Source organism: Humulus lupulus, chromosome 5, assembly GCF_963169125.1.
Source record: "Humulus lupulus chromosome 5, drHumLupu1.1, whole genome shotgun sequence".
NCBI lineage: Eukaryota > Viridiplantae > Streptophyta > Magnoliopsida > Rosales > Cannabaceae > Humulus > Humulus lupulus.
The window spans coordinates 98,813,967-98,840,926 of record NC_084797.1 but is presented as its reverse complement, the minus strand read 5'-3'; the positions used below and the strand labels follow the sequence as shown (position 1 = coordinate 98,840,926).

Here is a 26,960-nt window from a genome sequence, read left to right as displayed (position 1 = left end):
TTCTGTACTTGCATTGCTTGCGTGACGAGATTAGTTTGCTGCAGTTCTTTGGTTAGAGATGCTACTTGAGCGATCAATAGCGCAATTGGATCAACTTCTAATACTCCCGCTAATTTCTTGTTCTCATGCTCAGTAGGCCAATTATAATTATTCATAGCCATCTCTTCCAATAGCTCATACGCTTCACTAGCACTTTTTCTCATAAACGCTCCTCCTGACGCTTATATATAATTGCTTTTGTATTTCCCCCCAAACCATTGTAAAAAGTATGAACTAACAGTCACTTCTCTATTCCATGATGTGGGCATCTCCTTTGCAATTCCTTAAATCATTCCCATGCATCATATAAATCCCCCATAAAAATTTTCTACATAACTGATCAATCTCATTAATTACACTCTTTGGGAGGAGGAATATACTCATCCAAAACGATCTTATCCCTAATTATACAGAGTGAATAAGCTGTGCTCTCCCAGCAAATGACAGATGCCGACTGGACCAATGATGAAGTTTCAAGTGGATCTTTTTGATAATTGCAGCACAGTCACCTGCCTTCCATTTAGTAGGCCTGAGAGGAATTACAAGATACTTTAGAGGGAAAAAACCTTTAGTAAATTGAAGTCTCTCCAGAATATTCTTAGACTCCTCCTCTGCCAAATCCCCAAAATACACCTGTGACTTAGCTAAATTAGCTATTAAACCAGAAGCAAGACTAAATGAATTGAAACAATCTTTGATAATCTGAACAGAGTTAGCAGCTCCCTTAAAAAATAGCACCAAATCATTAGCAAAACAAAGGCTAAACAAATTCAGCTTCTTACAATAAGGGTGATATCTGAATTCCTTTCTTTGTGAAGCTTGAATAAGTAGCCGAGTAAAGTACTCCATAACAAGAACAAATAGTAAGGGAGAAATAGGGTCCCCTTGTCTAAGACCCTTCCTACCAATAAAGCTTCCTTGTATTCTACCATTCATCAAGATTGAGTAAGATGTGCCCTTTAAACAAACCATAACCCATTTAATAAGCTGACCAGGAAAACAGTAGGCTGAAAGAATATCCTCGAAAAATTACCAATCTATCGTATCATAGGCCTTGCTAAGGTCAACTTTCATCACACATCTAGGGGAGATATGTTTCCTCTTGTAACCTTTAATGTTATCCTGAAAGATAAGAATGTTATGAGCCAACAATCTATCTTTAACAAATGCTCCTTGATTTTGGTTAATTAATAGAGGAAGAACCTTATTCAATCTACCACATAGCATTTTTGAAATACATTTGTATAGAGTATTACAACAAGCTATGGGTCTATACTCAACTGCCTTAGTAGGATTCTCAATCTTCGGAATCAACGAAAGAGTTGCATTATTAAATTCATTGGGCAGCAATCCATGATAAAAAAATACCCAAAATAGCATCTGATATTTCATCTCCTATCTCTTTCCACATTACTTTGAAAAAGCCAGAACCATATCCATCGGGACCCGAGCTCTTAATCGAGTTAATACTGAACATAGCATCTGTAACATCCTTCTTGGTGAAAGGTTTTATCAAATTCAGCTGCTGATCTAAGGACAAGATGCCTCCATGAATAAAACACTCTCTTTGAATTGGCACAGAAGCCTTACTGTGACTACCCATGATACTACGAAAATGATTTAAGAAATGAGCCACTACATCCTCAAACTTCTCATTTATCTGCCCAACATCATTGATAAACGAAGTAATTCGATTAGAAGCCTTCCTTTGTTTCAAACAAGCATGAAAATAGGCTGTGTTATCATCCCCAAACCGAAGCCAGTTGACTTTGCTCCTCTGCCTTAGATAACTATCATAGTATTTGGCTTGCTTAACAAAAGTCTCACAAGTAGACCGTTCCTCCCTTTGAAAATCAGCTGAATGAGGGTCCTGTTGGAGTTGACATTGGGCAGAATGGTAAGCCTCTTTGGCAAGATTAAACTTGTGCTCAACATCACCAATCTCCCTTCTATTGAACTGGCGAAGGACTTGTTTTAGCCTCACCAATTTCCTCATAATTCCCTCTAAACCATGAGCTTTTATCGACTTGTTCCAGCTTTGCATAACAGAATCTTTGAAACCTTCATGTTCAGTCCACATATTGAAGAAACGGAAAGGTTTAAAACCTGAGTTCAAAGCTGAAATAGCTTTAATAATACAAAAACAGTGGTCAGAAATTATATCCCACTTTATATATGCTATAGAATCAGGAAACAAATCCATCCAAGCTTCATTCTTAAAAATACGATCCAGTTTAGAGAATATTCTAGCCCCAGCAGCTTGATTATTGGTCCAAGTGTAATGAGAACCAATAGATCGAAGTTCATCCACCAACCCCATAGATTTCCATCTATGAGCATCAGCCATTTCTGCAGCAGAAACTGCACGCCCTCCTAGCCGATCATCAAACTCAAACATAGAATTAAAGTCTCCAGCCACAAGCCAAGGTGTAACTGGAAAAGAAAGACATGATAAATCCTGCCATAACTGAATCCGCTCCTGAATAGTGGTTTTACCATACACAAACGTTAAATAGAATTCTCTACCCGAACATAACTCTTTAACATAAGCATGTATAAATTGATCACTGTCTTGTAAAACTTCCACTGACATAATATTGAGCTGCCAAACCAGTAAAATTCTACCTTCATTAGCAGTCCCTTTATAAAACTTCCAGCCAACAAATTGACTAGCCATCTTTTCCTCCAATTTATTACCACGTAACTTGGTCTCTAGAAAAGCACCTATACCAATTTTATTCAAACTACAAAATGCATGAAGGGACCTCTGTTTTTCCCTTTTATTTAGGCCTCGAACATTCCAGCTAAGAATGTTGTACTCCTCCATTTAAAGTATTTGTTGTAGTGAATCCCAAATTTGTAACCTCCAGTCTCTTATCTTGCAAAACACTATATGAGTTCTTCAACTTATTCTGAGAATTAGGAGCTAAGTGCTTTACACCACCCATTCTTTTAGGAGTGATTCAATCTGCCTCCTGAGCCTCACTAGTGTCACATCTCGCCTTACCCACAACTTCCTGAGAGTTTTTGGAGACTTTACCAATGTCTGCATCAGGAGGAACTAATCTCAAATGGGAGTCATCTCTCTCCTTAGAAACCTCTTTCTGGTTGTCTTTTGAGACTACCTCATCAGCTAAACCAGTAGTAACTAATAAAGTTGTCGGATCAGCGGACTTTTGCTTAGTTTCTCCTTCAGTATTCCTTTCTTTCTGCCTCCAAACCTCACCCTGTTTTCTGTTACACAAAGCCTCGATATGACCATAAACTCTGCATTGCTTACACTGAGTCGGCAACCATTCAAATTCCAATAATTGTTCCATTAATTGACCTCTTTCATTCAAAAATTGAATGGACTTAGGAACCTCATCTGGTATTTCAATCTCCATTAACACCCTAGCAAATTGCACCATGGATCGATCTTTTGTTACTTTATCTACTAGTATTGGCTTACCAATGGTACTCATCAAAGCACTCAAACATTTAGTACCCCAGTATTGTAGCCCCAGACCAGGCAACCTCACCCAAACAGGAACAGATTTTACTAACCTCATATCAGCTAAATCAGTTGTCCACGAGCTCACTATAACTGGTTTTCTATCAAAATGGATAACACTAGCTTCCAACTCCACATCTCGAGTAACTTCATCTATGAATTTAACAAGAGTATACCTAGCATTTAGTCTCTCAATCCTCTCAATACCTAGTTTACCTCACATTCTCTTAATGAAGCCCTCAAACACTGCAAACGGGGGATTGGCACCAAGGACCATACACACCACTGCTGAATTCCAGAATGATGCTTCAACTTCAATCTCCTCCAAATCAACCTGAGCAATCCGTTGACCATCACGAATTAATGGTTCCTCAAATTTAAGTCGAGCTCCTCCTTGATTCGGTAACATTGCCCGAAAATTAGACCATTTATCTTTGGCCAGATTTTGAAAATCATTTCCAGGCTCTCCTTGATCACTCCATCTCACACCAGTCTCCTTCACCCCAGACTTTCCCGCACTCATATCCAAAGAAATCTGCCCTCCAATCTCAAGAAATTCAACCATCTCAGCCGGCGGCTCTTCGTCGACATTAGTCAGCTTCGCTTCACACGTACCTTGGACCGATGGTGTTTCAATCACAGTATCACTAATAGCAGGCTTTTGGTTAATCTTCTTGCGTCTCGCCATGGAGAAACCAGAGAGAAACCTCACGCCTTTCAATTGTTGTATATATAGATTTTGCTAAATAAAACATTCATAAAATGATAGGTTTATTTGGGCCATTAGAAATTATAAAGTTTAAATTCCTCTCTTGTGGGTGGTTCCACTTCTGAAGGCCCATTTGCATTGCATGACTATAGTGAGCCTAACCAATTAATAAAATGATGGTTTAAATTCTTGTCTGTTGGACCTTGTATGGAAGTATGGGGGCCTCAGTAGTGGAAACGATATACTGGACCCAGCCCTCCTCCATACAAGCCCAATTGTTTAGGCCCATTTGTCTGAGTTTAGCTTAATTGTATAGGTTCATTATAATAGTTAAACCTAAATATTGATTAGCAACAAATTAGTTCTAATTTGATTGAATTTGTTTCAATGTGACACTTTAGAATTAATATAAGATTATAGGACTTTGGTTTTAAAAATTTATTTTTATAATTTTTTGGAGAACCATAGTCATTAATTTTTAAAAATTAATAATAAAAATACTATTTTAATAATGAGCTTATTTTAAAAATTTATATTTGATCTCCACCGTTAGTTTAACAAGGTCAATAGCTTAATGAGGCCTCGAGACGCTTTGATTCATCCCCCTACGGAAGGTGTTCATTAGTTATTTTTACAATGTTAGATTTCGAAAGATAGATAATTATAGGTTAAATTCTACTAGACTCACCCCTACGGTGACTACTAGGACTAAATCTATGATTATCGAAATTGTGGGTCTAGCTCATAAAATAAGAGATTTTGTTTTCTTATTTTGATCGAATAGTAGGTTGTTAATAATGGTGTCCATTATTAAATGAGTTTACAACTCTATTTAACTAATGATATTTTTTTACTCTCGCCAACCAAGAAAACAATATCATAGATTAGTGAAAAACCTAAAGAAAAAGAGATTATTTTTGTATTTTTTTCCATATCTTACATATTTTTGGTATATGTTATGTTATTTCTTGAAATTATAGTAAATAGAAGTTTTATTGAGCAAATGTGATTGATTTATATTTTATTGATAATATGTAGTATTATTATGGCTGTGTCTACTCCCATCCTTTCTCAACTTTCGATGGAGAAACTCACTGGAGAAAACTTCCTTAGGTGGAAGCAGAACATCAACATAGTGTTGATTGGTGACAACTCCAAGTTCGTCATGACTGAGGAATCCCCAGAAGTTTCAGCTGAAGGAGCTACCAAGTGTAACGCCCTGCTAATTAGGGTCCGTTACCAAGTGTGTTTAAAATTAGTGCTGGACTTGCTAAACAAGTCATTTGGACTAAACACGTGATTAAGCCACTAATGGTTTAGGTATTAAAATTTTTTGTCAAGTCATAAACATTTCCATTGATAAAAAACTTTGTTCTTACACGGGATCCCAAAAAAACACAAGCTTAAAAGTTGGCTACATCACCAAGGTTACATAACAAGCTGACCTAAGCGGCAAAAGTTGGGTTCAACCCTAGCTTCCTCGAGTAACTCAGCCGTGGCTGTTGAGCGGACTACATATGTACATGTCACTACTATCGCCCTCCGATTCATGGCTGGCCAATCTTTTCTTTACCTTTATTTGCGTAAGCTATCACCCGTAATGTATTTGACTAACAGTAATAACTGAATCTAGCATACACATTATACAAATAAGCAACCATAGAGTTGCACAAGTGCGTCTCACACTCTCTTTCAATTTTTTTGGCATCTGAGCCAGTCAGGTGCTTGGTGCACCCCCAAGGTGGCCCAACCATAGTGGCCTGCACTCCACCTGCGTAATGCCAATCTCAGCTCATAAGTCGAGTCCTACAGGTCCTTGACTTATAAGTCAAGCCTCAAATGCCCCCGACTTATAAGTCGAAGCTTTAAAATCCTCGACTTATAAGCCAAGCTTCGGAGGCCCTCGACTTATAAGCCAAGCCCCTCAAATAAAATATGCCCTCGACTAATAAGTCGATCTCTAACTAGATATCACAACAATTCCATGGTTTATAAACCCAGCTCCCTAGTCATAGCAGACAATCACATATTCCATTTATCATACATATATACAGATACAATGTATTATAATACATTTAAATAGACATACATAGGCATAATCATAATCATGCGCATTCACAAACCCAACGCCCAAATCTAGATTATATTCAGCATTTGGGTCGAGCCCTAATCATTTATATCATATTTTGAGTGCAGTTTTCTTTCCTTTAGGCACAAGAAAATAACTAGCAAGCATGACTCCTGAGAACGATCCTTTCCCGAGACCTAGCGGTAACCTATTCACAACCCACAAATAACACTCTCATTATTATTCGATTCCATGATAGAGCCCCGGGACCAATCCCGTGCCCTCAGGACCTCCATTTTCCCCAAATGTGGTAGCTAAAACGTCCCCCCCAGCCCCTGGGCACATGCCCTAAAAAAATAATAATTCAAGGGCCCTAAAATTGCCCTAGTGCCACAGCACAGGCACACAAGCACCGTGGCGCACAGCCAAGGCCCCTTGCCCTGGTTCATCCCAGCGCAGCGGCACGGAAGAACAAGGCCATGGTGCTCCTTCGCGAACCCAAAAACACTGGGTTTTTCCACCGTTTTCCCCGAGCCAAAGCCCTCAAATCCTACCCCAAACTTGTCTAAAACTCCCAAATGAGTTAAAATCATAAATAACACATAATAAACAGTGCTAACACCTCAAAAACCAAGCCCAAACTCTAACCCAAATTAAAACCCAACCATAGCTTACAATTTTGCTGAAACTTAAACCATAGCATGGATTTACCAAGAAAACAGAGTGAAATTCTTACCTCAGTTGTTTAATTCAAGCTTTAAGGTGCTCCTAACCAAAAACCCCAACTTCAAGCCTCAAATTTCCAAGCTAACTCTCTTCAAGAATTCAAGACTTCATCTAAGGGATGTGAGGGAGAGAGAGTAACAAGAAGGAGAGAAAATGAGATGTTGAGAGTGTTCTAAACATTCCACTAGCTTCAGAACTCTCTAAGTGAATCCCCTCCTTAGGCTAGAAATGACCAAATTACTCCTTAGCCCATTAGCTAATCTCTAATGCTCACAAGGGTGAACCTTGTTGGGGTTTTATGCCCTAATTAAAACCCAAATTCTTTGTAATCTCATTTTATTATCAATAAAAGAATAGAAATCATTTTTTGACTTGGTAAATCACTTTGCTCACATGTTTTATTTTCATGATTATTTGTTTAATATAAACTTCTATTAAATCCCGAGCATATAGATAATCTTATTTATAGTGACGTAATCACAGTGGAATATAAATATGATTATATGTTCAAAAATAAGTTAGTCCTAAGATTAGTCAGTGCACCGGATTTACACTGACTTGCCAATCTACGATATGATCTACTTACACATTATAGTGTTATGTTCTTTCCAGAACATTAGCAAAGTAGATAAGATCAGATGTATTTGTTACATCGGATATGACCGATATTGACAGTTGATAAGATAAGTAAACATACCGTTATTATCTATTCTAGTCATATCATATAGTTGACCATAGGTCAATTCAATCTCAATTCTGAGTGGTTAGTATTCTAACTGATTGTATTATTTGAGTTCTTTGACTTGTTCGTTACCAGCTTACCCTACGGACTAGCCCATACTTACATCTTGGGAACTCGGTAGTATAATTGAGTGGGAGTGTTAATCATAGATATGAACATCTATAGCTTCTGATGAAGAAGTGAAACGATGGTTTCCTTTTAGTTTGGTTCAAGGTGATAAATGATAGAGATCTCATTTCAGTAATTAAATTAGTTTACTGAAATATCATTTACAAGGAACTAAGTGTTTTAAGGATAAAATACAATGAGGGGGGTAAAACGGTATTTTAGTCCTATCTCATTGTAGACCGTCTATAGAGGATTGAGTGACAATTATGGTTGTAACAATGGATATTTAATAGCGTATCTATATTTGTTATAGAGCGTTCTATGAATTCAAGAGTGCAATTCCAAGTCTATAGTGGAGTCACGAGGAATTAATAAGTTAGTAAATTTATTTGTTAGATTTATGATAACTTATTGGAGCTTGATTTCATAGGCCCATGGTCCCCATTGTACCTTGGATAAAATCATCTAGATAGTCTCAATTAATTGATTTAATTATCAATTAGAATTATCAAAGTTGACCAGGTCAATTTTGGATAGTTTCACAAAGTTGTGTAATTTTGAGAAGAAAAGAGAAATTATGGCAGATTTATTAATTAAGATAAATTGGTATCTAAATTAATAAATAAATTTAAATCAAGGTTCAAATTATAAATAATTAATTTGATAAAGGATTTAATTAATTATTTAATTAATTAAATCAATAGAAAATAATACATGCCTTGATTTTAAGTCCAATGGGCTTATAATCAAATGGGAAATTTCACGAGCCAATAGCCCATGATAATTTCGACCTAGGGCTTCAAAATGACTGTTATTTTATTGATTTTTTAATTAAATTAAATGGCCTAATTGAGTCTATAAAAGGAGTGCTTAGAGAGAAGATTTTAGAGACGCAGATAAGTCACAAGTCAGATTTTCTGATAGTTTTATATTCTCTCTAAACACAAGTCCTTTTCTAAACCTCTTTGTTATTTTCTTTTCTTCTCTCTATATCTATCTCATGTGTTGAGAATTTCCCACACTAGTCTAGGTGGTTCTAAGGATACATTGGAAGATCTTGAAGAAAATAGAAGATCGGTTCAGTTTCTTAATAATACTCTGCGACAGAAAGGATACAAGAGTTAGAGAAACTGAAGGAAGGACTCTTAATTCTGCTGCGTATACTGTAAGTATTATATTATTTGTTTCTCTTTGAATTCAATTTTAGAAACATGTTTTAGGCTATCTCGTATTAATTTGTTTAATATTAGATATACATGAAAATAAATAAAGATCCTGTATAAGCTTTTCCAACAAACCTGTCATTTGCCACTTTTCCCTGTTAATCATAATTAATGCCTCATAAATTCCTGTTATCTCCAATATTCTCAAATAGTCACTAAATAATTTCTCATTACCTGATAAATCCCAGTAATGTACTAAATTATCGAAATACCCCTAGGCTTACCCCAAGCCAGGTATTTGACCCCGTTATGACTAAACCGCTAACTTGCTCTCTAGGATCGCCTCACGCCAAATAATCCAAATATATCCACATAATAATGTGGTCTCAATCATAACACACATATTCACAATTATAACCCCAGTGGGTCAAATTACTAAAATGCCCTTCTTATAAGAAATGGGCCCACACACATATTTAATATTCCTAAGCATGCAAGCATAGTTATATTATAATATAATTCATATAATGACATGATCATACTATATTAACACATAATTAGAACAATTATTGTCTCCCGCCCCCCTAATCTTGGCACTAAGCCATATTAGGGAATTTGGAGTGTTACACCAAGTCTGTAAGAGACAAATATGAGTGTTGACAGGTGGCCAATAATAAGGCACGGTACTACATGTTGACTAGTATGGTCAACACTCTCAAGACAAAGATGGAGAATGTCAAGACGGCCTACGAAATCATGGATTAGCTCCAAGACATGTTTGGTGCAAAGTCTGTGCAGACTCGTTTTGTGGCCACCAAGAAATATGTCAATGCTTGGATGTCACCGTCTCAGTATGTTGTTGATCACCTGATCAAGATGACCAACTACTTTAGTGAAGCTAAACTGCATGGAGCCATAATAGATGAGGAGACTCAAGTCGGCTTAATCCTCAATAGTCTCTTTCCAGCTTTCCTGTCGTTCACCACCAACTATGTGATAAATAAACTCAACTATGGTCTGGCGCAGCTCATAAACGAGCTTCAGACTTTCGAGTCTGTCATGGGTAGACCTAGTAAGGGAGGAGAAAAGAAGACTACTGCTGCTGCTGCTGATCCAGCTAAGGCTGAAGCTAACCTAGCTTCATCTTTGAAAGCTAGAAATAAGAGGAAAGATGGACAAAACACCAACCCCAGACCTACAAAGGCTGCAAAGACAAGTGCACAAACAAGTGCACAGACGCCTAAGGGGAAGAAAAAGAAAAACAAGAAACGTAAAGGTAAGTTCTTTCACTACAATGAGAAGGGGCAATGGAAACAGGATTGCCCCAAGTTTCTAGCATAAAAAAACAAAGCTTCTTGAATCGTGGGAGGAAGTGGACAAAGGGGGCTTAAAGCTTAGAGTTGGGAATGGAGCATTCGTTGCAGTCCAAGCTAGACGAAGAGCTCGCCTGAAGTTCAGAAATAAATATTTAATTTTAAAAGATGTACTTTTTATTCCGAATTTTAGTAGAACTTTAATTTCAGCTTCCATGTTGCAATTAGAAGAATTTGTTATGACTTTTACAAGTTCTAATATATCTATTTCTTTCAATGGATCACAATTGTTTATTGCATGTTTGGAAAACATGCTTTATATTCTGCGACCTAATGAACCCCTCTGTAATGCCCTGGATAGCCAAGACAGTTACATTGTGTGTTTATAAAGGTGGAAGACTTGCTAATCAAGTCATTTAGTTAGAAACGTGTTACTAAAGCCATAATTGAACTAGGGTTAAAAGATACATTTTATTTAAATAAACATTTCGTACATGGGATCCCAAAAGTAATAGAGTTTAAAAGACAATTTACAGAAATTCCAAGTTGCAAACAAGTATTGTCCACTCTAAGGCAAAACAAACATTTAGGCTTCTCCTATCTTGTATCACTCCTCTGGCCAATCAGTTGACTATGTACATTCACTTTCAAAGCTCTCCAACTCATAACTGGTCAACCTTGCCCTTGCCTTTACCTGCACCTCGTAGCACCCGTGAGCCAAGGCCCAGCAAGAAAACTATAATGCATAACACAAGCGACAATCAACAGGCAGATCATTTACGAATCATCAATCAGATAAACAACAAGTCATACAACTCACATAAACAGTGATAACAAACTACAAGCCAATAATCAGTTACTCAGATAACAAACTCATCACAATCATCAATTTAAACAACATTAAACATATCACGCCAAAATCTAGGGTCAGCGCCCTTAGGCCGCACCCTCTAATTATCCCACTGACTCCGGTTTGCTTAGGCTGAGCTCAGTGATTATGTATTTAACCTCAGCTACAAGTGGCCGAGCCGTGCCCTGTGCACATATATTGATTCTGGCACTCTTAGGCCATTTATCATATGTCCCCATGGCATAATACCATCTCATTGAATTTCATACAAATATAGGGAGCTCTTAGTCCCAACATAATCACATAACTGGGTGCAGTTTCTTACCTTAGATTCCGATAGCTTTGATTTGTGAAATTGACCTTCAAGCACGATCCAGTCTGAGCCTTAGCGTACACCTAGTCACAGCCATAAATTAGAACCATCACTAAACTTCAATTCCGTAACCTAACCTATGGACCAATCCCGAGCCCTTGGGAAGCTCTAATTCCACCAAACGGGGTGGTGGAATCAAACCCCGAGCCCCCAGGCAAAAACCCTAAGAAAATACCCAAAAACCCATTTCTGAAGGCAGGGTAGTGCTACAACACCACAAGGTGGGTGCTACAGCGCTACAAATAGTAGCAAAATCCCCCAGAAAACCCAAGCCTAGTGCTGTAGCGCCCTAAAGCTAGCGCTACAACGCTACTTACAGCACCTTCAGCACTCTGAGTTTCTCCTTCGAATTTCCCCGAGCCAAACCTCGATAAAACCCCTCCAAACCTCAACCACACTCCAAATTGAGCCTACCATCCTCTACATCTCATCCCACATAGTCCAACAACATACAACTTAGCCACATGCACCATCAAACAAAGAAAACAAGAATTGAACTCAAAACTCAAGAACTCATCAGAAAAATCCAGAGATAACCCAGCAACTCAGATGATCAAGCTCAGAATTCCTTACCTTTGATGGGGGATTCGACCCTAGGTTGCCCTTAGTGCCCTTCCAGCCTTTAGCTCCTCAATTCCCTTAATTTCCATCAAAAGTTCAAGTTTAGAAATCAATTCCAACAAAACTCAGAAACTCAAGAACAACCTTTAAACTTTACCTTAATTGAGTATTATCTACAGCTGAACCTCTAGCCACTTCAAGGGTCAAAGTCTCAAGACTTTTCCTAGACCTTCCCTGATATTCCAGCTCCAAAATTCACAAGAAATGGTGAGGAATAGAGCAAACAGAGAGGGGAAGAAATGGGCGAGTTAGATGTTCTGCTTTTTTCTTCTTTCTTTCCTTTTGCTTCTTTCCTTCAACTTCTAATTCATTCTACAACTTCCACTAACTCTAAAAAGGCAGATTAATACCTATCCCTTTTAAAACACCAAAAGACCATATTTCCCTCCCAAATATAACCCAACCATTAATCACTCTAAGGACATTTTGGTCATTGCTCCCAATTCCCGCTAATTCCTCGCGTGTCCCTAATAATTACCGCTTACATCCCGTCATGTAACTAATCACCAATTATTTTCCTCAATGTCAAATAGTCCCCAATATATTTCCCAAATTCCCAGAAATACTCCCAGGCTCCCCCGAGCCGGGTATAAATCCCCACCATGACTTTCTCGCTAAACCGCTCATAAGGATCACCCGAGTCACAAGCTGCAAATATATCCACATAATAATGTGGTCTCAAGAATTTATCACAGATAATCATGTTTAAGCCCTCAACGGGCCAAAATTACAAATATGTCCTTATAATCTAAACAGGGCCTACATGCATACTAATACTCATAATCATGCATCTCATATATCCAAATAATCATATAAGCATGCTTATCACATAATCATGCATTTAATCATTTAAATCACACATAATCCAGTTATGCCCTCCCGACACACTAATCCAGGTCCTTAACCTTATTAGTAATTTTGGGTCGTTACACCCTTGCTCTTAACAATGATTTATTCAATGTAGTTAAACCTAGGACCAATAAATGTCAAAAGACCGATAACGATAACATGACGTATTTATTGCATTTGAGACTAGGTTACATTGGCTATGATAGAATTCAAAGACTTACAAAGGACGGGCCTTTGAGGGAACTCACCTTAGGCGAATTACCTATTTGTGAATCTTGTCTAGAAGGCAAACTAACCAAGCATCCATTCTCTGCAAAGGGTGATAGGGCCAAAGAACCACTTGGACTTGTTCATTCAGATATTTTTTGACCTTTGAATGTACAAGCCAGGGGTTGTTTTTAGTATTTTGTCACTTTCATTGATGATTACTCTAGACACTCATGTCTTTACCTAATGTATAGGAAACTAGAAACAGTTTCAAAGTTTAAGGAATTCCAAGCTATGGCTCAGAACCAATTAAGTAAAACGTTAAAGATCTTGTGATCTGATAGGGGTGAAGAATATTTGGATATGTAGTTCCAAGATCATTTAACTGAACTTGGGATTTTATCACAACTTACTACCCCAGGTACTCCGCAACAAAATGGTGCAGCAGAATGCTGGAACAAAACTTTATTGGAAATGGTTAGATGCATGCTTAGTTACTCAACTCTGCCAACTTCATTTTGGGGACATGCAATTGAATATGCAAACAGCATTATAAATGTCGTACTATCCAAATCAATCTCCAAAACACCTTTAGAATGCTGGAATGGTCGTGAACCTAGTTTACAACATTTTAAAATCTAGAAGTGTCTCGCCAACGTCCTGAGGAAAAAGGAAGTAAAGCTAGAATCGTGGACCGAAGATTGCATGTTTGTTGGCTATCCTAAAGGCACTTAGGATGGAATTTTCTATAGTCACTCAGTAAAGAAAGTGTTTACTTCTACGAATGCTACTTTTTTGGAAAATGACTATGTCCAAAACTTCAAACCACGCAACAAAGTAGTTTTAGAGGAGATGGTTGAAGAATTAACTCCAACCAATGTTCCATCGTCATCAATGCAAGTTGATGATGAAATTCCCACTCTTCATGTCCAACCGACGCAAGTCGATTTAAATGAAGAAAGTACCACTGCTCCTGAGCAAACAATCACAGAGCCTCATTGTAGTGGGAGGGTTTCTAGGAACCCAGTTCGCTATAGTTTGTATGGTGAAACCAATGTGGTTGTTGGTAACACTAGTGATGATGATCCACTGTCTTTCAAGTAGGCAATAGCTAGCCTTGAAAAGGAACTATGGCTCAAAGCCGTGAAACAGGAAATGGAGTCCATGTACTCAAATTCCGTCTGGGATCTTGTGGAAGCACCTAGTGACCTTAGGGCCATTGGGTGCAAGTGGATCTACAAGAAGAAATGAGGTGTTGATGGAAATATCGAAACTTATAAATCTCGATTAGTGGCAAAGGGTTATACCCAAAGAGAAGGTGTGGACTATGAGGGAACTTTTAGTTCGGTAGCCATGCTCAAGTCCATTCGCATCCTCCTATCCGTAGCAGCCGCTCTTGACTATGAGATCTGGCAAATGGACGTCAAAACAACTTTTCTTAATGACAAGCTTGACGAAGATATTTATATGGATCAAACAGAAGGATTTAAAGTAGTTGGACAATAAGGAAAAGTTTGCAAGTTTAATATGTCCATTTATGGACTTAAGCAAGCTTCTCGTTCCTGGAACCTTAGATTTGATGAAATAATCAAAACCTATGGCTTTGAACAAAATATTGATGAACCTTGTGTTTACCAACTGAAGGCAAATAAAATAGTGGTATTCCTGGTTCTTTATGTAGATGATATATTACTCATTGGAAACAATGTTAAGAAATTGTCAGATGTGAAGAATTGGCTGAGCACTCAATTCCAGATGAAGGATTTGGGTGAAGAAAGTTATGTTCTAGGTATCCGGATCATTAGGGATAGAAAGAACAGACTCTTAGCTCTATCTTAAGCAGCTTACATTGATAAAATGCTTGAACATTTCTCAATGAAAAATTCCAAGAAAGGACGTCTATCATCCCGACATGGAATTGATCTTTCAAAGAAGAAGTCTCCCCAGACTCCTGAAGAGGAAGATGTAATGAGAAAAATTCCTTATGCATCTGCGGTTGGAAGTTTGATGTATGCTATGTTCTATACTAGACAAGATATTTGCTATGCAGTGGTAGTAATGAGCAGGTATCAGTCAAACCCAGGACCAGAACAATGGATAGCAATTAATCATATTCTGAAGCATTTAAGACAGGCTAAGGATTATATGTTAGTCTACAAGGGTGGTGTTCTGAACCCTGTAGGCTACACCAATTCATATTTTCAGATTGGTATCGATGACAGAAAGTCTACTTCTAGAATGGTTTTTACTCTTGGGGGTGGAGTTGTGATATGAATAAGCGTAAAGCAGTTTGCGATCTTAGATTCCACCATGGAGGTTGAGTACATAGCTGCATTTGAAGCAACTAAGAAAATAGTCTGGCTAAATAAGTTCTATTAAGATCTTGGTGTTATTCCAGAAATGGATAAATTGCTTGTCTTGTTTTGTGACAACACAGGAGCGATAGCCAACTTGAGAGAACCTCGAAGTCACAAGAGGAGTAAGCATATAGAAAGGAAGTATCACATAATTCGAGAATATGTGGCCAGGGGAGATGTGAAGGTTATGAAGATTGCATCTGAAGACAATCTTGCAGATCCGTTTACAAAGACACTACCAGAAGCTACATTTGATAAGCATATCAAGGAAATGAGATTAGTATAATTAAGGCATTAATTTCAATTAGTGCAAGTGGGAGATTGTTGGGGTTTTATGCCCTAATCGAAACCCAATTTCTTTATAATCTCATTTTATTATCGATAAAACAATATAAATCATTTTTTACTTGGTCAATCACTTTGCTCACATGCTTTATTTTCATGATTATTTATTTAATATAAACTTCTATTAAATCTTGAGCATATATCTAATTATAATTATAGTGACGCAATCACAATGGAATATAAATATGATTATATGTTAAAACATAAGTTAGTCCTAAGATTAGTCAGTGCACATGATTTACAATGAATCACCAATCCATGATGTTATCCCGAAAATTTGAAAAGAATGACGTGGCAGTAAAATTGGCACATGGCATGAGTTAGTGGGGTGATCTGGCTTAGCAATGGCCCAATACATCAGTAAAGAAATTGGACAGATAATCAAGCCAAATACACCCGACCGAAGAGAATATTTGGTCTAAGGGTTGCTTGGCTCAGACCCCAGTTTGAGGACCCTAATAATTGATTTGAAGCCAAGTCCAAGAAGTTAAAGGGGAGGTTTGGATTTTGGTTCAAGGGATAAAAGCAATAGGTCCGACCGATCCTAAGCTTAGGGGACCTCTTGTTAAGTTTGGCTCGAACGTGTCCAAAGAGAATGACCAAGGCTCAAGTTTTAGTCAAGGGGAAAGCCACATAATGGCCGATCGGGTATGCTATGGAAGAGGTAGGCTCAGGTTTGAACAAGGTTAGAAAGAAGAGGAAGGTAGGCTCGGACCTCCATGGTCCGAGGAGAAGATTGCAAGGTCCGATCGGACCTTGGTTGAAATAGAGAGGCTCAGACCATTTTGGTCCGAGGAGAAGGGCAACATGTCCGATCGGACATGCCCATGGGAGAGGAGCCTTTGGACCGTTTTGGTTCGAGGAGATGGCGTGAAGAGGTACCTCGGACCACCTTGGTCCGAGGAAGAGAGTTCAAGGTCCGATCGGACCTTGATTGAAGGTAATGGGCTCGGGCTTGACCGAGTTGAGATGCCAAAGAGGGTGGTTCAAACCACCTTAAGCCAAGGAGAGAACCATTGTGTCCGATCGGACACAATGAAGGAGTATACCTCGGACTTGCTCGAGGTAAGGAGCAAAGGAAGTGGCCTCGGACCACCTTGGTCCGAGGAGAGCTAAACTTACATGATCTTTGGTCCGAGGAGAGCCATGCACATGCCATCTTTGAGCCACGAAAAGCTTCAAGAGTAATCAACATGCATGAGAGACTACGTGAAACTGCCCGAAACTACTTCAGTGAGAATTGGTCTAAGCATCCAGGAATCTCTCACTCCTCACTCGAATTTAGGGATCAGTTGTATTTTAAATATTTATTTTGCAATATAAATATAGGGTGAATAATGAAATATCCCTATCAAAAGGGGATATCAGTTGAGAATCTCAGGTCTATAAATAGAGAGTTGGGAGGATCGGAAAAGGACTTTTGGCAAAATTAAGAGTTAACCTGTGTTCTAGAGAGAGAAAGTGTTTTTCCCTGAGAGAACCCCTTTTTGTATTCTGGAATATTTTGCACTGAAGAAACTCAGTTGACGCTGTTCATCTGATCTTGAGTGTGAATACAGTAATAAAATCTCTAAGTGGATTAGGCTATTACCGATCATCGGGGCTGAACCACTATAAAATCTCGTGTTATTTACTTTCATTGATAAAAACTGTCTGTTGTCGTTTATAATTCTCTTGAAGGCTTGTCGTAGTTGACGTTCTTACGTCGTTGGCTAAAATCACAGTCAACATTTTTGGTGCTTTCATTGAGAGCCTGAAGAGAAGACAGACAGTCCCTAAAGCAATATGGCGCCTAAGAACTCCACCGCGGCCTCCAAGAGGGCAAGCACCTCTAGGGAGCATGCTAGATCAGAGGGCCCCAGCGTTCAAGATCGTGAGAATGAGCCTAGAGTCGTGCTCGAGGATGTAGTTCCAGAAGTTGAGGAGATCCAGGAGACTATGAGCGCATTCCAGGAGGAGCTAGCTCAGTTCAATGCTAGGCAGGAGGCCTTTGCTGAGGAAATGGCCAAGCAGAGACGAGAGATGGACGCTAGGAGCGAGGAGATCCGTCGACAGCAGGAGGAGGCCGACAGGCGACATCGCGAAGCTGCACTTGCTCTGGAGGCAGCTATGCAATTGACTTGAGCCAATGCTCAAACTGCGCCTGGGGTGACACCCACCCCAGAGGCAAGGACCACAGAAGCTGGTCATAAGAAAACTGATAGACCAGGCAGGGGTGGTGGTAACCCACCTGGTCATGAGGAGGAGGGAGTACGATCGCGCACTGCCTCTACCCAAAGGGGGAATTCTAAGACCCCCTCAAGGAGCCACAGATCAGAGACTTCCAGGTCAGGGAGTCATAAGTCTGGCAGTAAGAAAACACCTTCTGAGCAGGGACACAACAAAGCTCCTCGTGGCAAGGAGACTTCCCACTTCAAAGATGGACATGGGCGTGATGAAGCTGACAGTCACCACACCAACCAGTCGAAGGAGAAGAATAATAATCGACGAGGAGGAGAGGATCAACCGGCTCAAACGGGGAAGCCACCACGGCATCCCAACCAGCGTAATGGCAAAGAGCACGCTCCACCTAGTAGACCTTCTGAGAAGACTCGGAGTACGGTGTTCGACCGGTTGGGAAAGAACACTGCTCAGAAGGACCTAAGGGATGTCATTGATGACAGAAGGAGGACCGTTCCAGTCGAAGGGCAGGAGCCAATCCATCCTACCAGTCGAGTAGAAATACTCGATGTTGATACGCCGGATTGGAGTGCCCGACCAAACGGTCCCGAGGGTGTGTCCCCAGCAGTAGCCCCGGGCATCCAAGCCCAGCTTGATGCTTTGACGGCGGCAGTAGAAAGTTTGTCAAAACAACCAGTTATAGATCCGGTAGACCACAGAAGTGGTAGCCCTTTTTGTGCCAGAATAAGAGCAGCCCAACCACCAAGGAAATACAAGGCACCGGTATTGCCAGTTTATACAGAAAAGGTAGACCCGGTGAGACATGTTGGGAAGTTCGAAGATCAGATGGAGCTGCTTGGGGTGAGTGATGACTACCGCTGCAGAGTCTTCCCCACCACCTTGTCAGACACTGCCCAGGAGTGGTACTGGAAGTTCAAACCCGACTCCATCACCTCTTGGGAGAGCTTTAGGAAGGAGTTCTGCAGGCAGTTCAGTACTGCCCGAACCCCTCCTGTTTATGCCAACCACTTGGTGGACATTAGACAGGGGAAAGATGAGTCTCTCAAAAACTACATTCAAAGGTTTATGAGAGAAGCCAATCGGGCTACCGCGGTTGGAGATGAAGGGAAAATGGTTGCAATCTCCTCCGGTATTATTTATCGAAGTCCTTTGTGGGACAGCATCCACCGCCATCCAATTTCAACTTTACAACAGTTCTTAGACCGGGCAGATAAGTACATGAAGTTGGATGATGCCATTGAGAAAGGAGAGAACAGGTTAAACAACCCAAGTGGATCAGATGAAACTCCGAAAGATAGCGGAAATGATCATGGCGGTAGTAAGAAACATGGGAATAACGGGTTTGACCACCGCAATGAGAAAAAAGCTAAGTCAGGATCGAATGACAAGCCAACGAAGTATGAACCTCGATTCACCAACTACACCACTCTTTCGGCGACCCGAGCGGAGATCTATCTAGCCAGCCATCAGGAGGTCCCTTACCGGAAACCCCCACCAATCAAGAAGGAAATGAGTAAGAGGGATAAGAACAAGTTCTGTCGTTTCCATGGAGACTATGGTCATGACACAAATGAGTGTAATCACCTTAAGGATGAGATAGAGTTTCTCCTCCGGTCGGGGAAACTAAAAAAGTATAAGGCAGAGAAGACCCAGGGAGAGGGAAGCAGCAATAATCTTGGGTTCAAGCGGCAACGGTCCCCACCTTTGCAACCTGAACCTGTGGACTTCACACTAGATACAATATGTGGAGGACCACATCTTGCTGGGGATAGCAACAAGGCAAGAGAGAGGTATGCTCGCACCCTTCGTCATGAGTTGGGTGCGGCATCCACTTCCGAGGTCATGACAGTGGAGGATCGACCATCCAAGAACCCAAGGTATGAAAGTGAGTCCCTCACTTTCACCGAATAAGATGCTAAACACATGAGGTATCCTCACAATGACCCCCTTGTTGTGACAGTCCAAATAGCTAATATGAAGGTGAAAAGATGTCTGGTTGATACGGGAAGCTCCGTAAACATTATTTATAAGTCTTCTTTTGAAAAAATGAAGCTATCCATCAATGACTTGAAGCCATGCTCTCACGTCATTTACGGGTTTACTGGAGAGGGACTATCACCAGCTGGGACAATAAAGTTACCAGTCACCACGGGGGAAGCCCCCAAGCATGAAACCGTGATGACTGAATTTTTGATTGTTGACTGCCCGTCTGCCTACAATGTGGTTATTGGTCGACCACTACTCACCAACTTGCATGCAGTAGTTTCAATTTGGCACCTATCTATGAAGTTCCCGACCAGCGCTGGCATAGGCTGCGTCCAAGGAGACCAAAGGGAAGCTAGAGAGTGCTATAATGCCTCGATAGCTAAGGCGAAGAAAGGTGCCAAGGAGAACAACATGATTGTGTGTGTTGAAAGAGAGGAGGTGGATGAGATGGATGTAGACCATAATCTTGTAGTAGTGAACGATGAAGAAGTGTTGGAGGAGTGTGGCCAGGAGAGCACTCCTAGTTTAAAAGAGCAGAAGACCCCATCAGGTGATGAAGTCACCAAATAGGGCGTTTCCCAAAGCGAGGGAAGAGATATTGATCCTCGCTTTGGGGATTATGAGAGTGATGTGGGACCGTCCGAGGAGTTAGAGGAGGTCCCTATAGATGAGAATGACCCGACAAGAGGGGTCAAGATTGGGAAGAAGTTGAAAGCTGAGGTGAGAGTACAGCTGATAGAATTCTTGCGAAGAAATCAAGATATCTTTGCCTGGTCTCACAAGGATATGGTGGGTATCTCACCAACTGTGATCAGCCAAGTGCTCAACATGGATGAAAGATATCCAGCGGTACAGCAGAAGAGGAGGTTTCTTGACAAGGATCGAGCAAAGGCTCTTAAGGAGGAGGTAGAGCGATTGAAGGAGAACGGATTTATTAGAGAGGCATACTACCCGGCTTGGGTTTCGAACCCAGTCTTAGTGCCCAAACCCAATGGAAAGTGGAGGACTTGTGTAGATTTTACTGATCTAAACAAAGCGTGCCCGAAGGATTGCTTTCCTTTACCAAGAATAGACCAGTTGGTAGATGCAACCTCTGGTCACGAGACTTTGTCCTTCATGGACGCATATTCGGGGTACAATCAGATCAGCATGCATCCTCCTGATGAAGAGCATACCAGCTTCCGAATAGATATAGGGCTGTATTGCTATAGAGTGATGCCCTTCGGATTGAAGAATGCAGGAGCTACCTACCAGCGCTTGGTGAATGGTATGTTTCGTGACTTAATCGGCAAGAGCATGGAAGTATACGTAGATGATATGCTGGTGAAGTCAAAGGAAGCTGGGGGGCACGTGGGAGACTTAGAGGAGTGCTTTGCAATATTAAGGAGGTATAACATGAAGTTAAACCCCCTTAAGTGTTCATTTGGAGTGGGTTCTGGGAAATTCCTTGGGTTTATTGTTAACTCCTGAGGAATAGAGGCAAACCCAGAGAAGATCAAGGCTCTCATAGAGATGAAGTCTCCGACAAGAATAAAGGATGTGCAAAGCTTGACTGGGCGGATTGCAGCTCTAAGCAGGTTCGTTTCGAAATCAACGGACAAGTGTGTCCCGTTTTTTAACCTGCTTAAAGGAGGCAAGAAGTTTGAGTGGACCGCAGAGTGTGAGCAAGTTTTCCAGGCGATAAAGGAGCATTTGGCTCAACCTCCTGTTCTTTCTAAGCTAGTTGATGGGGAGGACCTATTTATGTACCTAGCAGTCACGGAACACGCTGTTAGTGCTGCCTTAGTACGTGAGGAGGATAAGGTGCAGCACCCGGTATATTATGTAAGCAAGCGTTTGATAGGAGCGAAGTCCCGATACCCCATGATAGAGAAGTTAGCTTACTGCTTGGTACTTGCGTCATGAAAATTGCGGCCGTACTTTCAGGCACACCTCATCAAGGTCCTTACTGACCAACCCCTTCGCCAAGTTTTACAGAAGCCGGAGTCGTCTGGTCTGCTACTTAAATGGGCGGTCGAGCTAGGCCAGTTTGAAATCAAGTATCAACCAAGGACTGCTATTAAAGGTCAAGCTTTGGTAGATTTCATCGCTGAATGTACCAGAATCATTGAGGTCCCCGATCAGCAGGAGAGTGTTACTGGGCTAAAAGAAGAGATTCCTGCTTGGCAACTTTTCGTCGATGGATCGTCGAATGAGCACCATTCAGGAGCTGAGATTATACTAGTCACACCAGAGAAGCACCGAATTCATTGTGCATTGAGATTCGGATTTAATGCTTCAAACAACGAAGCGGAGTATGAGGCCCTTTTAGCAGGCTTGCGACTGGCCAGAGACGTACGTGCCCGGTCAGTGGAGATAAATAGTGATTCCCAATTGGTGGTTTATCAAGTATTGGGGGAGTACCAAGCAAGGGGCCTAAGCATGGTGGCATACTTAAACAAAACCAAAGATTTGCTAGCCCAATTCGAGGAGTATACCATCAAGTTAGTACCAAGGGAGCAGAATTCCAATGCTGATGCTCTAGCAAAGCTTGCAAGTGCGAAAGATGCCGAAACTCTGAATATAGTTCCGGTAGAGTACTTGGCGGAGCCAAGCATTGATAGACAAGAGGCCATGCTGATTACGATAGCCGACACCTGGATGACTCCCATCATTGCTTACCTTGAGCAAGGGACCCTCCCAGATGGTCATAATGAAGCAAGGAAAGTTATGAGGCAAGCTGCTAGATACACCATAGTGGATGGAGTGTTATATAGGAGAGGATACTCCTTACCTCTACTCAGGTGCATAACTCCCGACCAGTCAAAGAACTTATTAGCTGAGGTGCATGAGGGGTTTTGTGGAGATCATGCTGGGGGGCAGAGTCTATCTAAAAAGATCTTGAGGCAAGGATTTTTCTGGCCTACTATGAACGAGGACTCTATGGAATATGTGAAAAGGTGTGACAAATGCCAAAGATTTTCTAAAGTGCCCAGAGCGCCCCCAAATCTTTTGAAGCAAATGCAAAGTCCGTGGCCTTTTGCAGTGTGGGGCATTGATCTGATCGGGAAGTTACCCAAAGGAAAAGGAGGAGTGTAGTTTGCGATGGTCGCGGTAGATTATTTTACTAAGTGGACTGAGGCCGAACCATTAGCCACGATCACATCGAAGAAAGTATTAGACTTTGTGGTTAAAAACATAATATGTCGCTATGGTCTACCTAAGAAGATAGTGTCCGACAATGACACCCAGTTTGACAGCGACATATTTACCGATTTTTGCACTCGGCATGGCATCACCAAAAGTTTCTCCTCGGTTGCCCATCCTCAAGCCAATGGGCAGGTTGAAGTAGTGAACAAAACGTTGAAGGACACTTTAAAGAAGCGCCTGGAGCAAGCTAAGGGTGCTTGGGCAGAAGAGTTACCAGAGGTCCTTTGGTCATATAGGACTACCGCTGGGACGGCAACTGGTCATACCCCATTCTCTTTAGCATATGGGTATGAAGCCATGTTACCTGTGGAGATAGATCCACCCTCTCATAGAAGGACCGTCTACAACCAAGAGGAGAACCATCAGTTGTTGGCAGAATCATTGGACTTCCTCGAAGAGAGAAGAGAGGAGGCAAGCCTCAGAGTAGCAGCTCATCACCAAAAAGTGGCACGCTACTTCAATTCCAGAGTACGAGATCGAAAGTTCCAGGTCGGAGATTTGGTCCTAAGGAAGGTGTTTGTTAGAGACCCAGCAGATGGTGTGCTAGGACCAAACTAGGAAGGACCGTATCAAATTGAGCAAGTCTTACCGCCCGGCACCTACAAGCTTGCTCGGTTGAATGGGGAGCTGATCAGGAACTACTGGAATGGCGAGCACTTGAGAAAATATTATCAATAAATACTGCTTGCAGAGTAGTAACTTTGTATCAAGTGCTTAACTTGTTATTTAAGTTTTTGTTTGTGAACTGGTTATTTGCTACCCAGTCACACTATTTTGAACAATGTTATTTTGTTTGGAACTCGTTGTTAGACACGTTTTGTCATTTATTATTACGAGTAATAAAAGAGACCACGCACAGCGTGGTTGCATCTTGCTACAAATTTTGCATATGTGTTGATTATTTTTGCTTGGCAGTGTTCAACTGTCATAATAATTTAAACAAAACAGGTCTTCTAAAAACTAAGTGTAAATATATACCGGACAGTGTTCAACTGGTCGGTATCATGATATGAAGGACCAATGTTTAAATAATATTTTTGTAGTGGTCAACTATTGAGATATGTTCGTATATTTTATGTGTTTCACGAGTAGTAACTACTCGAACAAATTCGATCAAGTAGCAAGTGATCAAGGATTTATCAACCCTCAATCACTTGGGGGGCACATAGGGTATACTAGTCTGTATTTCAACACAGGCAATAAGAGCACGAGCAAATATATTTGTTTTTGGGCTGACTTGTAAGTTTGGAAGTCTAAAAAAAAAGCCATTAAGCTAACTTGTTTTACAAAGCTTAAGTAACTTAGAATTTTTCAAATTTTAAGTTAGAAACGGATATTCGTGTAATAAAAAATTTATGCTCATAAAAAGTTAGAGCAATAAGAGCATGAGGAAGTATATGTAGTATGGACTTATGGAATGGTAAAAAATTTCTAAGTTAAAAAAATAAATACTCATGTGAAACTAAAGGCATCTAAGAACTTTGCTATGTACAATAAAAACTTAAAAGTTTAAAGTTGTCGACAAAGAAAGAGTAAAGTGCTAAGTGTCAAAATAGCTCACTAGTTCGAGCAACAAAATACAAAGTAAAGTAAACTATGATGAACTATGAGAGGGAGTCACTGGCAGGCTCCTCTAGTGGGTTGATCGACTCCCTCCTCGGCATCAGCTGCCCCTCTCGCTCGGAATGATAAAGCAGAGGAGGCGGGGGTGAGTGCAGGAGGATTGGCAGCTTCTTCAGCGGCCCTTGCTTCACATCTGGAAAGCTCCTCTGCCTGAGCCTCCTTGGAGAAACAATCAAGATTAAGAGGTTTGTTCAGCTTCCAGACCTTATAAAAGCAGTCGAAACTGGCCTCCTCAAAGCGAATCAAGTCAAGCTCTTTCTCTTGTTTCAGCTCTTCGTTCTCGCTAATTAACCTCTCATTGTCTCAAGCTAACTCTTTGTTCTCGAGAGACTACTTCTCCAATTGAGTTGTCAAGGAAGCATTGTTTTGAGCCTGCTTCTGGTTCTCGTCAGAAAGCTTCTTGAGAGACTCGTCTCGTTCAGCTACGGTCCTCTCTGCTTGCTCTAGCTTGGATTTGGCCTCCACCAGTTGATCGTTCAGCACCTTGATCAACTCCTTGTAGTCTACGGCTCGGAGCTAAGCGTGACCAATGGTAACAAGTGACTACATGGAAGACAAAAGGTTATTACATGCAGAAATACTAATAATAAATTGTCCTAAGAGAAAAATACTTACCTTCATCAGTTGAGCAAGTCCTCTCTTCAAGACGAATTCAACACTAAGTCGAGGGTAGGAGTCTAGGCTTTGAAGCGTTGATGCATCATGGCCAATATCCTCAAGAAGTCCCTTGCCCAGGTCGCTAACAGCACGAAAGAGCTCACTCGAACTACCCTGGTGAGTAGGAGTTAGGCTCGCAGAAGGAGGAAGGGAAGAGGTAGTCAATGGTGGAAGTGTAGTCGGTCCCCCTCAGTTTGCCTCCCTTGACTGGGCGGTGCTACCTTCTGAATATTCTGTGGAGGCATAGAGCCACTTCCATCACCAGTTTTCCTCTTTGAAGCAACGCACTCTCTGAACATGTCTGAATCTGCAAAGGGTGAAAACATAAGGTTGTTAGAGATATAAACATAATGAAACGTGTACAAGTGTATGCTACAATTTTGTTACTCTCTAATTACCGAGTTATAAAAAATATTCCTATTTTCACTAGACATGTGTTACCTGCGTTGAGGATCTGATCAAGGAACTCATCCTCGTCGTCCGAGGATGAGCTAAGTTCCCCATCAACCTGGATAGCTTTTCCTTTCCCAGGCTGAGCGAGAATAGTAGATCTGCGCTGAGGATCGGGTTCTCTAATGACTAAGTCGCCAGGTCTATGAGAAAGCGGAGAAGGTCCAGGAGAAAGCTGATCAGTCACTAGCTCCGTCCCCGCGTTGGACTGATCGGTAGTGTCGTCCTCCCCGGTGGTACTTTCCACCGCCAAATCTTGGTCGCACGGCACCAGGCCCACAATCTGAAGGAGGTCCAAGGTGACCAATCTTTTCACATCCTTCTCTTTAAGACTCATGTTAGCCAACTTCTGGGCCCGCTTGAATATCCCTTTAGTAGGCAAAGGTCGCTCGAATGGACCCAAGCGTGTAAAGGCCAAATTGTTGGCCTCAATGTCCAGTGTAAGGAAGTATTCTTTATGATACTTCCCGGGGTTCGATTTATGAGAAATACCGTTGAGATATGTAATCCCCCTCTGCCTATGATAAAAATGGAAGCAGCCTGAGTTGTTGTGGGAAGGATTGGTCCTAAGATCAAACAGGTAATGCACCTCGTGAGGGGTGGGCTAGTCCCAACCATTCAGGAAGTAAAGGATGTACAACGCCGAGAGTGCCTGGATCCCATTCGGTGCAATCTGGAATGGGGAGACGTTGAAGTAATCTGCTACAGACCGGAAATAGATGTGTAGCGGGAGTGTTGCTCCAGCATGCACATGATGCCTGGACCAGGCGCAGTATCTCCCACCGGGCCTATTAGCTCTTTGATGCGAGCCCGGGCATATCACGTTTGCCCCGCTCAAGCCTAAAGCTTCAATGTGTTTTTGAAATAGCACAGGGTTAAGTTTTGAAGCATCAGCGATGAACCAGGAGGGT

General features: G+C 41.0%; 1 protein-coding gene and 1 non-coding gene across 2 annotated transcripts; one reads left to right on the top strand and one right to left on the bottom strand.

Moving 5' to 3' along the window:
• Positions 1 to 290: 290 nt before the first annotated feature.
• On the top strand, positions 291 to 399 carry LOC133780777 (small nucleolar RNA R71). The gene has a single exon (XR_009869596.1). It is a non-coding gene; the product is annotated as a small nucleolar RNA R71 (small nucleolar RNA).
• A 976-nt stretch (positions 400 to 1,375) lies between these two features.
• Positions 1,376 to 2,866, bottom strand: LOC133779324 (uncharacterized). The gene has a single exon (XM_062219298.1). It carries the CDS (start codon positions 2,864 to 2,866, stop codon positions 1,376 to 1,378), a length of 1,491 nt encoding a protein of 496 aa, XP_062075282.1.
• Positions 2,867 to 26,960: the final 24,094 nt, after the last annotated feature.

Excerpts from the sequence above, each read along its gene's own strand:
- LOC133779324 (XM_062219298.1), bottom strand. The coding sequence starts at position 2,866 with ATGGAGGAGTACAACATTCTTAGCTGGAATGTTCGAGGCCTAAATAAA.